This window comes from Suricata suricatta, chromosome X (assembly GCF_006229205.1).
Source record: "Suricata suricatta isolate VVHF042 chromosome X, meerkat_22Aug2017_6uvM2_HiC, whole genome shotgun sequence".
NCBI lineage: Eukaryota > Metazoa > Chordata > Mammalia > Carnivora > Herpestidae > Suricata > Suricata suricatta.
The window spans coordinates 52221876-52236520 of NC_043717.1; the positions used below are offsets into that span (position 1 = coordinate 52221876).

General features: G+C 41.9%; 1 protein-coding gene and 1 pseudogene across 3 annotated transcripts in view; one reads left to right on the forward strand and one right to left on the reverse strand.

Moving 5' to 3' along the window:
- Window positions 1-975: 975 nt before the first annotated feature.
- On the reverse strand, window positions 976-5467 carry LOC115283412 (annotated as a pseudogene).
- Window positions 5434-14645, forward strand: part of OGT (O-linked N-acetylglucosamine (GlcNAc) transferase) — a 38400-nt gene continuing 29188 nt past the window's right edge. The window contains exons 1-3 of one of the 3 annotated variants that reach the window (XM_029929410.1): window positions 5434-5698; window positions 8521-8701; window positions 9556-9799. In XM_029929410.1, coding sequence (XP_029785270.1) covers window positions 5662-5698; window positions 8521-8701; window positions 9556-9799 — 462 coding nt within the window. In that variant the 5' untranslated portion in view covers window positions 5434-5661. The remainder of the gene's footprint in view (window positions 5699-8520; window positions 8702-9555; window positions 9800-14645) is intronic. The other 2 variants (XM_029929411.1, XM_029929413.1) reach the window with 2 other exon arrangements.

Here is a 14645-nt window from a genome sequence, read left to right on the forward strand (position 1 = left end):
TTTGTATCTAAATCAATTGAAAACTTGATAAAAAGTTTCATGTTGTAAGAGAATCCAATCTATTTATGAAATTTAGTTGTACAATCAGGTTCTACCTGAGAAAATATTGACTTTAAGCTGAAGACATTAGGAGAAAATGTTTGCCAAAGGAAAGTAACACAAAAAGTTGCTATCATAGGAATAGCATCATGTAATACTTCTTTAATAATAGTTCTAGGGACGCCTGTGTGGATCAGTCGATTAAGCATCTGACTTCAGCTCAAGTCATGATCTCCTAGTTCATGGGTTCAAGCCCCACATCGGGATCCATGCTGACAGCTCAGAGCCAGGAGCCTGCCTCAGATTCTGTGTGTCCCTCACTCTCTGCCCTTCCCCCACTTACTTTCTCTCTGTCTCTCCTTCACTCAAAAATAAATAAACATAAAAATAAAAAAAGCAGTTCTAGTTCCGTGGGTCTTTATTGTATACCTGTTTGTATCAGTTTAATGACGGAAAAGGCAACAATTTCTGAAGTGGTGGCATACGTTTCTTAAAGATTTTTAAAAACTTTTTAATGTATATTTATTTTTGAGAGAGAGAAGAAACATAATGAGTGGGGGAGGGGCAGAGAGAGGGGAGACACAGAATCTGAAGCAGGCTCCAAGTTCTGAGCTGCCAGCACAGAGCCCAACACAGGGGCTAGAACTCGTGAACTGCACCTAAGCCAGAGATGGACACTTAACTGACTGTGTCACCCAGACGCCCTGATACTTCACACTTCTAAAACCTCAAGACTTTTATTTTTAAGGAACCCAAAATAAACGCATGATAACTTGCTGGCACTCCCCTACCACTAAACAAATTGATTACTCTTTGCACCAAAAACTTTAAGAGCTGTAGCAGCAAACGTTTTTAATAGCAATGAAAGTTTGCCTACTATGTTTCAATCTTTTTCTTGAACTGAAAGTGCAAGATGCAGGGCTCTGCTAAGTTTCATTAATGCTGTTCCTGTCAATAATCCTTCATTTTGTTGGCAAAGGCAGTTTTGAATTAAGTCTATTCTGGTATACAGAAACCTAACAAAATGAAACAGGTACTGCAAAGAACGCACCTGCAAGAATCACGATACCTAACTGGTCAGTCTGAAAAGGGTAAATTGCAGATGCAGGCAACAGAGGCCCTGAATAATGAAAAGCTCTATTTTCAGAGTCCCTGGTTGAATTTTTATTTACATCAGGAATTGTCCAGGTGCGCCTGGGTGGCTCAGTTGGTTACGCGTCTGGCTTCGGCTCAGGTCATGATCTCATGGTTTGTGGGTTAGAGCCCCGCATCGGGCTCTGTGCTGACAGCTAGCTCAGAGCCTGGAGCCTGCTTCGGATTCTGTGTCTCCCTCTCTCTCTGACCCTCCCCTTCTCACGCTGTCTCTCTCTCTCTCTCTCTCTCTCAAAATTAATAAATAAAAACATTAAAAATAAAAAGGAATTGTCCATCGACATCTGGTTGTTCACAAAAGCAAAACTGACTGAGTGCTCAATTCTAGTGTGAAGTGCTTAAAAGATAACAGTCATCAGAACTATCCAGAACAAGAAAAGCACCATCTGGCACATTTACTAGATTCCCTTCTGCCTCTCAGCCTGTGACCTGTTCCCGGGACCATCTTTAGTTCACAAGTGTTTTCAGCACCTCTGTCAGTCTTGTCACAACCATAAGACCACTACTTTCCATTGACTCATAAACTCTTGCAATTGCAGGAGCAGAGTCAGGACCAACATTCAAATGATAGCACAGACAGACACAAGCACATCTGTGCCGGTGAGTCCACTAACGTTCCTTTGGATTTGATTATTCTGCATTGGAGGTAGCGATGGTGAGCATGGAGCGACATCATCATGACTTGCTCTTGGGCTCTGCAATGTGATGCTTGTGGTGTCAACAAGCCATTCACAGACTGAACCGCAGAGATCTCTGGACAATGACTGTAGGCCCTGGTCTACCTGACTTTCCTTTTCAGAGAAAGAATTCCCTCCCACTTGAGAAAGAACTGCAGAAACTTTCATGGTAGAAGGAACTGATCAGACAATATAGCTAGATGATCCTTCCAAAGAACCCATCCCTTCATCTATAGGCACAGAACACCGATAGCAGTAGTGAGGTGTCCGTCCAATAAGTACAGACACGTGTTCATTGACGTGATGAAGCAAGTCTCCCTTTCGAGATTCTGAACTCTTTGGTGAATTCTTTTGTTCTTGACACATAGTTCCAGGCTGAAGGTTGTGAAAATCTTTTCAAACATCATTCTATGCTGGACTTGGATTGGAAGAATGAACCACAGCTTCGAGTCTTGCCTCCTGCATTTTGATACACCTCTCTTCAGAGTTTGTGGGTCAAGAGGCCATTGGTGGGACTGTAATGATGGTTGCCAAGGGAAGTGGACCTTATTAGTCTTTGAGCTCTCACATCTTTTTTTTTTCTATGTTTATTTTGAGAGAGAGAGTGAAAGGGGTAAGGGTAGAGAGAGAGGGAGACAGAGGATCAGAAGCGGGGACTCTGTGCTGACAGCAGAGAGTCGGATGCAGGGCTCGAATCCAGGAGCGATGAGATTATGACCTGAGCCGAAGTCAGACACTTAACCGACTGAGCCACCCTGGCGCCCCTGAGCGCGCACACCTTTAAAGTCGGTGCTGAGGAGAGGAAAAGGTAGCCTCAATTGGCAGAGCTCCCCTAGCCTTTCTGCTTTTGTTCTGCAGAAAAGCAGCGTTTTAAATGTGCCCATTAAGCTTTCAGTCTTTGATCTATTTTTTCCCCCATCTTTCTCATCTCCACGGTTGATATCATAGCTGGTCATATCTCCATCCTAGCGGCTACCAAATAAAGCATCGTGTTTTCCAAACTCCCCGGCTAGTGATGGTTATTGTACTACCGTTTAGTCCATTTCTCGTAGACTTTTATTCAGGTTCAAATATTTCTGGAAGGGTTTAAGATGGATTTTCTTCGTTGTGACTACTTACCGGACCCTGAGGGATCAATCTCTCTCCAGAACGTTATCCCCGAACATCTGGAGAGCCCGAGGGGCGACATCCATGTGTTTCTCCAGCTTCGTTGAACCTCTGGAGCCATTTTCCCGTGGCAGCTGCGCGGCGGGAGGCGGCGGCCGCGACACAGCGTGACTCCAGCTCCCTTGCCCAGAGCTGGCACGAGCGTGGCGAAACTTGTCCTGTTTTGAGCCTTTACATTTGTGGTCCTTTGCCGCACGGTAACAAAAACCTAATGCGCCACTCGTGATGGTAGTGGGGAGACAAAGTTTGGCGCTGGGGTGGAGGAAGCGGCTGATTTATTTCAGATGATTCTGAATTTAGGATTGCGACACATCAAAGGGAGAAAAATAAGCAGAAATCAGTGTGAAAGAGCATACACAAAAGCACCCTCTTCACTGCCTATGTCAGGCCTTCTTGGTCACCCTCCTCCAGCCTGAAGTGTCTATTCCCTCCCCAGATATTTTATAGAGCTGAATGTAATTTATCTCCTAAATAATACTCTTGTGTTTTATGCTCTAGTGGCTTTTTAGTGGCTACCTAACTGGGCTTCAAGTTCCCTGGGAGCAAGATGTGGTCTTGTTGATTTTTGTGTCCCCTGAGGTGCCTTGCACACAGAGACTCTAGAAAATGTTACTGGACTGGCCAAAGAAGGCATGTTTGTCTACTGAGTAAATCCTTCAAACTAAACCTTCTTCAAGGTGCAATGACTGGAAGGTACCTGGAGGGGGTTCTTGAAACTTCAGCTGGAATTTTCCCCCCTTGAACCACTGTAAGCCCCACCATCTAGCTTTCCACAGCAACGAAATGTATCATACTATTCTCTGACTCTTCTCTCAGGGTAAGGAAGCTTAGACCACAAGTATGGATAGGCCAAATAGCCTGCCTGACAGGGAACAGAACCTGGCATTGAATGACAAAAAGAATTGTACTTAATCAGCTAGCACTCACTAGTCAGTAAGGCCTACACATCTGCCAGTGGAATCTGCGGTCTGCTCTAAAAGTTGAGAAGCTGAGTTTATTCACCACAGGTGGGGCACTTATAATGAGAAGGGGAGAAAAGGCTTTCTCGGTTAAATCAATGAGAGAAGAGGGTGATACTTGATTTCCAGAGAGAGTTTATGAAGTGAACGTTGTCTTTTTCATTGCATGTGACTCTTAATTATTGGCTGCGATGGAAGAAATTCTCATATGAATTTTCTTTGTGCTCATCATATCCATAATTAACAGTTTGTGAACTGTCTTGAAGAAACTGAAGCAGAACTGGAGGGCTTGGGTTTTTTTTTTTAAACATAGTCAAATAACTAGGTAGTAGAAACGTTCAAAAGAAATTTACTAACCTGTTTTCTTAGATCAAGGGTGACTTTGAAATAAAAAGGCTCTGACAGATCCATTTTGTTGCCTCCATGAGCTTATAATAATTTCTTGCTGATGTGGCAAGGTACCTTAAATCCTTTGTGCAAGGAGATCTAGATTAGTACCAATGTTACAAAGTATCTGAACAATGGACTTGAAACTACAGGGGGATCATAAGAGTTGATGTGTTCAAGGAAGTGGAGGCAGTTCAGACCCAATCTAGATGTGTGGTTTTAGGTAGATGGCAAGTGAATTCATCTGTCATTGTTGAACTGCCTTGAGCTAAATGAAATCGATTTTTAGGATTCACAAAGCTATATGATGGAAATGAAGTCACAAGCCTGAAGGGAGTGAAGGATTTTGACGAGTATGAATCATCTTTAACATTTTTATGGTTGCCTTTGGAATGCAAAGGCATTTGAAGCATTTGCCTCCATACCTCGGGCAGAACTACCCTGAACACCAAAACAATTTTGAAATTTTGGGCTATATGGCTAACATCTGAGATGTTTGGGTTCATTTGGCCCTGTGAAAGTTATTAGTGTTTTTCATCGAAGTGGTTAAATCAGTGGCTGGAGTCAGAATTAAGACTTGTTCAAACCATAACCTTCTCCGCCACCGTTTCGAACAATAGTTCAGTCTTTGAAATATAAACATTTAAATTCACCTCCTCAGGTTGATAGAACCTTGTAACTATCGATTTTTACACGAATAAAGTTGACGAGATTTTTTTTTAGACGCCTCTGGCATTTACCTTAAAATCTACTCTCTTGGTTAGGTAACAGACTATATGACTCCGGAAAAAATATTTCTGTCGTATAGACGGGTTTCTTTTTAACCCTCCGCTTCGCTATTGAAAAACTTGGCCGCTCCTACCCCAGACGGTGCGAGTAAGGTTGACAAGGTTGCTCGCATGCGCTCTCGCCACAATCGTGTTTGTCGCAATGGGCCCCGGGCGGAAGGTTACACAAGAGCTAGGACATTGATTATAGTCACTTTGTCGGTTGCGCTGGTGCCGCGCTACTTCCGCGCTGGTACTTGATTGTAACAGAAAGTAGTTCCGGCCCGTGTTGTTTCAGCCGAGGAGCCGTCGCCGCCATTTCAAGACCGTGAGAGGTAGATGACCATCCAGAGTTCCTAAGGTTCGAAGCCTGTAACTGCTGCCGCTGCCTAAGCCTGCCAAAACACTGGCACGTCTGCTGCCCTCTTATTTGCTACCTCCAGAAACATTCTTGCCAGTAGCGGCGGCAGTAGGTCAACTACCCCCTTCTCGTTCTCCTTCAAGAAGCTCCAGATGGCGTCTTCCGTGGGCAGCGTGGCCGACAGCACAGGTACCGGTGTCCGTTCTACCTTGGCAGAAGCCCCTTTGGGGTCTCGCGCCGTCCTCTACCTCTCATCATTCCCTTCCTTCCCTCTAGCCATCCCCATCACATCGGCGGCATTGCTGAGCTTTTCGTCGTCTACCGGCATCTGTTCGGGTTTTCCGCTGTCGTCCGCTCCTCAAACATTTCCTCTTTCTTGTTCGCTTTTTGCTTCCATTTTTTGCTTTTTAAATCCATCAATTTTCTAGCTTCCTACTCTCTTGGGACGCTTCTACCACACGTGCGCGCTTAGAATGTCTCGGAATGGACTGCGTCGGAATCCCTACCCTTCCCTCGCCTTCACAGCCCATTTTCCCCCCAGTTCGGCTCACCACCCCCTCCTCTCCCCACCTCCAGAACCGACCCCCCCCCCCGCCCAGCCCTTTCCCCCCTAGCCGGATTTGGTTCTTCTCTGTCAGTCTAGGGCGGGGGTGCCATTCCGATGTAATCATATCCTCACTTTGCATCACCCGAGGACGAGCAAAAGCTCCTTGGGCGTGCTGTAAGTAATCTCGGGAAGAGGGTATACTGAGCGGCGCCCCCCTGGGCAGCGCCTTTTTGGTGTTTCTTCGGTCGAGCGGCCCCAGTCTTGATTGGAAATTTCCAGGGGTTCCTTTTGCCATCGCCCGATTCCACCAGCTGCCCGCGGCCTGGATCTCCCACCCTGTCTTCCCTCCCCTCCCGCAGGGAACCACACCCTTTCCTTCGCGAGGTTGCCAGCCCTGCGGGCCACTTCCTACCCTTGGGGATAAACCAGCCCGGCGCTGTACTTTGGCGTTGACCACCCTGCCCTCTGGATTTCTTGCTTTGTGTTACTTTCTCCCTGTATTCCTCCGCCACCGCCTCTGGGTCTTCCATCCCCATTCTTTAGCTTGGTATCTCTTTATTCATAGGGTGGTTTTTTTTTTGTTTGTTTTTTTTTAAGTTTTCATCCCTGCTTGAAGAGTTTGTAAAGCAACTGGAGTGTAGCTGCACAAGTGCAAGGCGGTTGCCCTTTTATTCGGTCGAAAGCATTCGGTACTAAAAATAAGAGAACCAAATTATAGGAGTGTCCTTCAGCTGCCTTTCCATATTGAGGCTATTTGGGGCGGAAGGGAGGGAACTGGGCTGTGGTTCTAAGGTTTCCCACGAGGTTATTTTGTTCTTAGTTGAGATGGGTCAAGGGTTTCATTATTTTTGGGCATTCTGCAGCAAGTCAGAGGCGAATCTTCAGTTGTATCTTATCCACGAGGTTGTGGATAGTGGGGTTAATAATTAGTGGGTGTTCCCCTTCCTCCCAGGGATTCTGAGAGATTTAAGATTCTATAGTAGCTTGGCCTTTTCTGTGTGTGTTATTTTATTTAAGGAAGTTCTTATTTCAAGTGTTAAAATTAGCAGATAAGGGGCTTTGAAAAGTTGATAAAGTGATGTGTTCAGGAGCTAGGAAGTTCTAGAGACTGCCTAAAGTGTAATTGATTCTCTCGTTTCTGTTTGGGGTAGAACCTCACCCGGGTTTGGATGCAAGTCTCTGCTCTGGTGTAGTGGTCAGCTTTACATTCTGTCAGGAAATTTACTTTGCTTTCCTGAATAGCCAGCTCTGATGGTTGGGGAGCGAGGCTACAATTTGAGCTTGTCACTATGACCTTGGTAGAATTTAAGTAATGTGTACATGTTTCCCATCCCAACCTCCTAATGAAGTACTATGGTCAAATTCCTAGCAATGTATCATTGTTTGAGTAAGTGTTTACAATTGAGACTTAGGCAGTTTGTCTTTCTCTCTGGGCTTTATGTAAGCTGCACCCTTATCTTTATGTATCTGATTTAAGACAGATGCAGCAAAGTGCTTTTCATTTGTTGTTCATTCTGTCACACTTTATCCAATGGTTCTGTATTTTAGCATTTCCCCATTCTTTTTAAAATCGTTGCAGTTGTAGGTGACTGGTTTATGTAGGGTTATATGCAACCCTTGATCCTTTGGTCAGTGTCAGAGCTCTTTGGAAAATGCTACTCTTAAACTAGCGTGAGTGGGATTTAGCTAATTTGGCCCCCATTGTAAATTCGGGGTAATAGAGGAGCAATATAATCCTGGGTCTTTATTTAAAATGTCTGATGGTCCATTTAAATATTTGGGCTCTTGCAAGAGTAATTCATCTTGTTTATCAGCTGTTTTAAAAATAGCACCTCTACTTTTAGGATTTTTCCCCTCTTCTGCTGATTTCTAGTGTATCCCTTAATTGAATCAAACAATTATGTTGTGAAATCTACAAAAAACATCGATGTAATTTTAAGAGTTAAAAACACATCTGGTGTTCACACTCAGGTTAAGAGAGTGTTACCAGTACTCCACCCTCCACCCTACCCCTTGCAAATCTAACCTAAAGCATGGGACAGAGTGTTTTGTTTCCAGTAGGTTATTCTGACATCATTAAATCTTTGTGACCTTGCAAATCATGTTTTGTTTTGTTTCTGTATGTTAACTAAGGTGTAACGAATAATGTGTCTTGAACCTTTAGATGCTACCTCTGATTTATAATTTAAAAGTACAGAGTATATTTGTTTATAAAATGTAATCTTTGGAAGTAAGTGTTTATATTTAGTCTGGGAAGGAATGATGGTGAATTCTAAAAATACCACTTCTGCACCTGATGTTAACTTGGGGGTATAAATAAAGTGCAGAACACTCTAGTGCTTTACATAGTTTCAAGCATTTTCATCTTTGAGTTTAATATACCATATTTTTACATTTTTTTGTTTGCATTTCTAACTTTTTGTTTTCCCCCCTCCTTTCCTCAAATGTTTTGATGATTCTCCAGAACCAACGAAACGTATGCTTTCCTTCCAAGGGTTAGCTGAGTTGGCACATCGAGAATATCAGGCAGGAGATTTTGAGGCAGCTGAGAGACACTGCATGCAGCTCTGGAGACAAGAGCCAGACAATACTGGTGTGCTTTTATTACTTTCATCTATACACTTCCAGTGTCGAAGGCTGGACAGGTAGGAGATGTGGGGGTACCTGCTGGTGATTGCTGCCTCTGGGTGTTGAGCTTAAAAAATGATACTTAAATATTTGAACTGGAAAATTTTCCAGTACTGGGTTTCAGCTGAGCCACCAACGCACATCTGCTCTTTTGCCCACTTGCGACATGCCCAGCTGCCAGTTTTTCTCCCTTTTCTTTTGTGGTGCTGGTTATATTATCAGTATGCCTAGGGACCTTTTGTGCCTTTTTCCCCCACCTACATCTGCTTTCTTAACTCTGTTCAGAAAATAAATTATTCTTAGTATGCATCCTAGCATCCAGTCTCACCTGTGTAAAACGTGTCCACTGGAGGAATGCAAATGTTCAGAAATGAGGTGTACATTGCTGTGTTAGGAGGTGCATATGTGGTTCAAGTTGCAAATGCATAAGTCATCATGATATGCTGCTTTTAGCTAATCAGCTGAATTAATCAAAAGGGAGGAATCTGTGGTCTTATCCTTTTAATTGCTATTCAGGCTTATTTAGACCTTTAAAGAAAGATGAGTGTCATTATGTATGATCAACAAATGGAAGATGAGATGAGAGTCCTGCACATAGCATTTTCATGCTTGGTCTTAGTGTTCATGGCTTCCTGTGTGGCAGTTCAGTAATAAGACTTTAAGAATTTTATCTTCTAGGAAGAAAGGATTCTGATTTGTAATTTGGAATTTTGATTTCCAAAAGTTTTCTTACTACACACTAGTTAAAAGACAACATATTGTTACATAATTAGCGATAATAGCACAAGATCTTCAGAAATTGAATTGCATATGGGCCATACCTTCTTCTGTAAGAGCATACCCATGTGTCAACACTTTTCGCCTTTTCCAGATCTGCTCACTTTAGCACTCTGGCGATTAAACAGAACCCCCTTCTGGCAGAAGCGTATTCGAATTTGGGGAACGTGTACAAGGAAAGAGGGCAGTTGCAGGAAGCAATTGAGCATTACCGGCATGCATTGCGTCTCAAACCAGATTTCATCGATGGTTATATTAACCTGGCAGCCGCATTGGTAGCAGCGGGTGACATGGAAGGGGCAGTGCAAGCTTATGTCTCTGCTCTTCAGTACAATCCTGTGAGTAAAATTCTAATGGTTATTATTTTCCCCTCTACAAAAGCCCAGAAAGAAATGTAGCCTGCTACCTCAAGACGTTAAATAGGCCTTTTCTTTTGCATGGAATAAAGTTAAGAGATTAGAAGTGTTAGTTTACTTAAAATGGTGAAGTTGCTTTGACCAGGTCTGCATTATGTTTTAAAAAATTCATTTTCTGTAGCAAGTTACATTCAAATGTAAGCATCCTTCTTGAAAGAAACTCTTGAAAGAAACTTTTTATAATGCCTGTAAAATTATTTCTTTGGGTTGTTTTGAATACATTTGGATACATTCCAATAGGTATTTGTAACGGTTAATTGATTTTCAAGGATTTTCAAGTGGGTAAAGGACCTTAATCTGTAATATAAAATAGTTAAAACAAGATGCCACTGTGTGGATCAGTGACATGGAAACTAGGCTGCGAAATTCGTCCCTCAGTATCTTAATTCTTTTCTTCTTTCAACATGATTAAAAGTGGTAGAATGGAGGTGGTAGCCAAAGCAGGTTTTTGATGAGTTCCTAAGTTGTTTTGTCTAAATTGCAGATGTTTTCTGGCGAACAGGTGAGGCCCAGCTGGCCGATGTTCCGTTCACACTGTATTAGGGTCTCTGAAAGATTCATAAGAAAAGTAAGGCTTGCCCTCAGAGCTTTTAATGTAATTAGGGAAAGAAGATAGGTACAAACTTAAGAGGTAATGATAGAGGGAGAATAGGAATCCAGAAATAGTCAAGAATGTGTAACCCAGCTAAGTAGTCAACGTTTAGTTTTGCAGCAACCCTGGAACTGCTTAATAAGTAATGATGTTAGCTACCATTTATTGAAAGTCTATGTCCTCAGACGTTGTGCCAATTGTTTCAGTTGTTGGTCTTAATGCTTACGATGATCCTTTGAGGTAGATGGTATTATTGCAAATTTTACCAATTAAAAAAAGACAGGGGTAATGTAATTTTCTTGGGATCCCATAGCTAGTAATGGTGAAATAAGGTATTAAAACCTGAGCCTGAACGTCATTTTTTCTCTTGGTAACAATTTTTTTTAATTCAAGTATAATTAACATACAGTTATTTTCAGGTATAAAGTGTAATGATTCAACAGTTCTATATGTTACGTAGTGCTCATCACAATAAATACTCATTTTCATAATGTCTATTTTTGAGAGGGAGAGAGAGTGTGAGCAGGGGAGAAGCAGAGAGAGAAGGAGATAGAGAATCCAAAGTACACCTGCCTGACATAGGACTTGAATTCATGGACTGCAAGGTCATGACCTGAGTCAAAGTTGGACACTTAAAGGACTGAGCCACCCAGGCAGCCCCTCTAAGCACTTTTTTTTTTGGATGTTTGAGAGAGAGGGCATGCACATGTATTACACATGCACTGCACATGCAAGCTGGGGGGAGGGGCAGAGAGAGAGAATCCCTAGCAGGCCTCCCACTAATAGTGGTCCTATCAACCATGAGGTCATGCATGACCTGAGCTGAAATCGTGTTGGACACCCAACTGACTGAGCCACCCAGGTGCCCCCACATTAAGTGTACTGTCAGTCCCCTTCAACAATTCCTCCTCCTCTCTGGCAACTACCGCTTTGTTCTCTATATTTAAGAGCCTGTTGGTTTTTTTTTTTTTTTTTGGTCTCTTTTTTGTTTGTTTCTTTTGATTGAGCCTGACTATCTTGAAAGGAAACACAGAAGAGAGAAGAAATAAAAGATTCAAAAGGAATGATGTGCCCAAAGGGTGCCCACCCTTCAAAGCAGCCCTTAAATACAGTTTGAAAACCATTGATCATGTCCTGCCTTCTCTTAATCTCTATTTTATAGGTTAGGAAACTGCAGCTTAATTTAGTAGTGTAGGAAACCACAGCTTAATTTAGTAGCTTGCACAAAGATCTGAAATCACTTTTTATCATGACATCTTTTAACGAATATTTTTCCAGTTAATTTAGTTTAGTTTAACTTTAGTTAGTTAGTTAGTTCATTGCTTTTTATATGGCTACAGGGAAAAGTCTCCCAGTTACCCTTCTTGGAGGTAGCTAGCTAATGAAACTAATTTCTTACATATCCCTTCGGAGATAACTCAGTGCATATGTATGTAAACTTAAGTGGCTTTTTGTAACTTTTTCTGTGAAAAGTATAAAGTACTTTTGTAAATTGCAGTACTCTTTAGCTAGTTACAAAAAAATTATGGGGGAAACCCCTATCATTGGCCCCTATCCTTGCCAAGGCTCAGAGTTCACTTGTGCACCTAGTTGTCACAGTAAGTTTTTCCCCTTTATTAATCATGGTTGGTTCCACCCTTCTTTTGTTGATTCAGTATAAACTCACTTGTACCGTCTTACATAGCTGTGGCCCCAAACATCTTGAACTCTGATCCCCTTGGCTCGGGTTTCCGACTGTTTACGTGTGTAGCCGAGCAGTCTGTTGCTGCTGACTGTATACCAAACTGTAGGAGTATGATGAGAAGGTAAAACTACAGTGGGAGACAGAACCATATTTTTAAATATCTAACCTGTCAACAGAATGCTGGCTGTTGTGTCATACCAAAGAAATAAAATAGTCCTAGAATATAGAATACATCATGGGACTACCGCTTAAGGCATTGAACATCTATGTGTTCCCATCTGGTTCTGTGTTGCTACTTGTGGAGGAAGCCGCTTTATTTTTATGCCTTCCCTGATAAGAACGGAAAAAGGATTGTGCACACTGCTTCTTTTCACCTGAATATACTATAGCAATTATGTCTTACCTTATTTCAGGATATCTAGTCTTAACTAGATATCACCCTCCTCTTACATGCCTTTGTCAGTTCATTACTGACAGAATCTTGATTCTGTTCCTAAGTTGTGTCCTTATTGGCAGCACATTATTGTCCTGAATCCTAGATGTAGTTGGCCTTCTATGAAAAATAGTTAAAATCAGGTTATTTTGGGTTTGCAGCAGTCAAACGGTGAAATGTTATGGTGGTATGCTTGGGAACCTGTTTTTGGCAATGTTTATCATTTTCAGTTAGTCCTAGGAGTTATTCTGTGACTTGATTATAGAAATTTTAAGACCTAGAGCTGTTTCATACTTTTACATTCCGAATTGTCTTCTGTGATGTCGGTTTCATAATTTCACTGAGATTTTAGTCCATTGTATTTAAAGGTCCTATTGCAGCTGGTAATCTACATGGTGGCTCACCAGAGTTTCAGTGAATTACGCATAAAATTGTCCTTTGTAAAATGGCTATAACCTTGAGTTCCTCCAAGGAGTTGTTTCTGGGTCTGTTGGTTGTTGAAATGTTGCTTTGGCTTTGATTGTGGATGCAGAACACAGAGCTCCTGGCATCCTGACCATCACGTGTTACTGTCACATTGTTATTCTTGTGAGCCTCACTTAAGCAGATAAACTGTTGAAAACCTTATCTTTCTATCTCTCTGCTTTTTATTGTATTTACTATGCAAATGTCACATTTAAAATTTGAATATGTATTCTGTGTGCAGTGCTTTATTAGGAATTGGGGTGATATGTGCTGGGGAGAAAAAGTTGAGGATTATAACATGAGGTAGAACCTGACCCATAAAGGGGAAAAGGGCGTAAGTTCCTTGGATGATTACTGTTAGAGAGTATTAATCAGAAGATTTTCTTGAGTGGGTGCTTATAACCTAAGTATTCTGTAAGAAGGTAAATAGCAAGTAGACTTCCTTGGCTGAAGTGGTGAGTCAAGTAGTAATGAAGTGAGCAGAGTAGAGGAGAGTCAATTTGAAGATTTAGAAAGAATAGAGAGGCTGAGGAGTTTAAATTTAATTTGAGAGGCAATTGAGAACTACTGTAGGTTATCATCAACCTGATTTTACTTCATGTGTACGTGTATATATAGATGGTGTGGATAGGGGTGGGGGCTCTAGGAGGAAAGGCAGGAAATAAATGCTATTTTAGGAGGGGTGGCTATACAGGAAATTCTTACTCATTTTGACATAGTCTTAGATTTTGAACTTTTGGGGGAATGGTGGTACCCTTGACTTTCTTAGAAGTTTGCTGTTGTGCATAAAGGTTTGGATTTCCAAATGCAAGAATTTGATTTCAGTATTATACTGTATTTAATATGAAATATTTTACGTTTTCCTAAAATTGCCTTGTTGATTATCTTATAGTGATCTTGAAGATAGTCTATTTTTAACTCTGAGCCTTGTGTTAACTTGCTTTAGTATGCTATAATGGATCAAGATACCACTAAATATAGGTAGACACTATCAGGACTTGGATGACATCCATCCAAGAGTTTATAGAAACTAAAGGGTAGCCTCGGTGGTTCAATTGATTGATTAAGCTTCTAACTTCGGCTCAGGTCCTGATCCCATGGTTCATGAGTTCTAGCCCCGCATCAGTCTCTGCCCTGACAGTACAGAACGTGCTTCGAATCCTCTGTTTCCCTCTCTCTCTCTGCCCTTCCTTTGCTTGCTCTCTTTCTCAAAAATAAACATTAAATAAAAAAACCTAGAGAGTAAAAGTTGCCCAATACAGGGGCTCCTGGGTGGCTCAGTTGGTTGAGCGAATGACTTCAGCTCAGGTTGTGATCTCATGGTAGTTTGTGGGTTCGAGCCCCCACGTCAGACTCTGTGCTGACAGCTCAGAGCCTGGAACCTGCTTCAGATTCTGTGTCTCCCTCTCTCTCTCTGCCCCTTCCCCTCTCTGATGCTCTGTCTCTCAAAATTTAATAAACATTAAAAAAATTTTTTTAAAGTTGCCCAATACAGTTGGCTAAACTGTATTGCCCATTTGGGTCACTGTTGGAGATTTATTGCAAGATTTTTTTATTATTATGGCAGAAAAGGCATAGGAACTGGTAAAAGTCC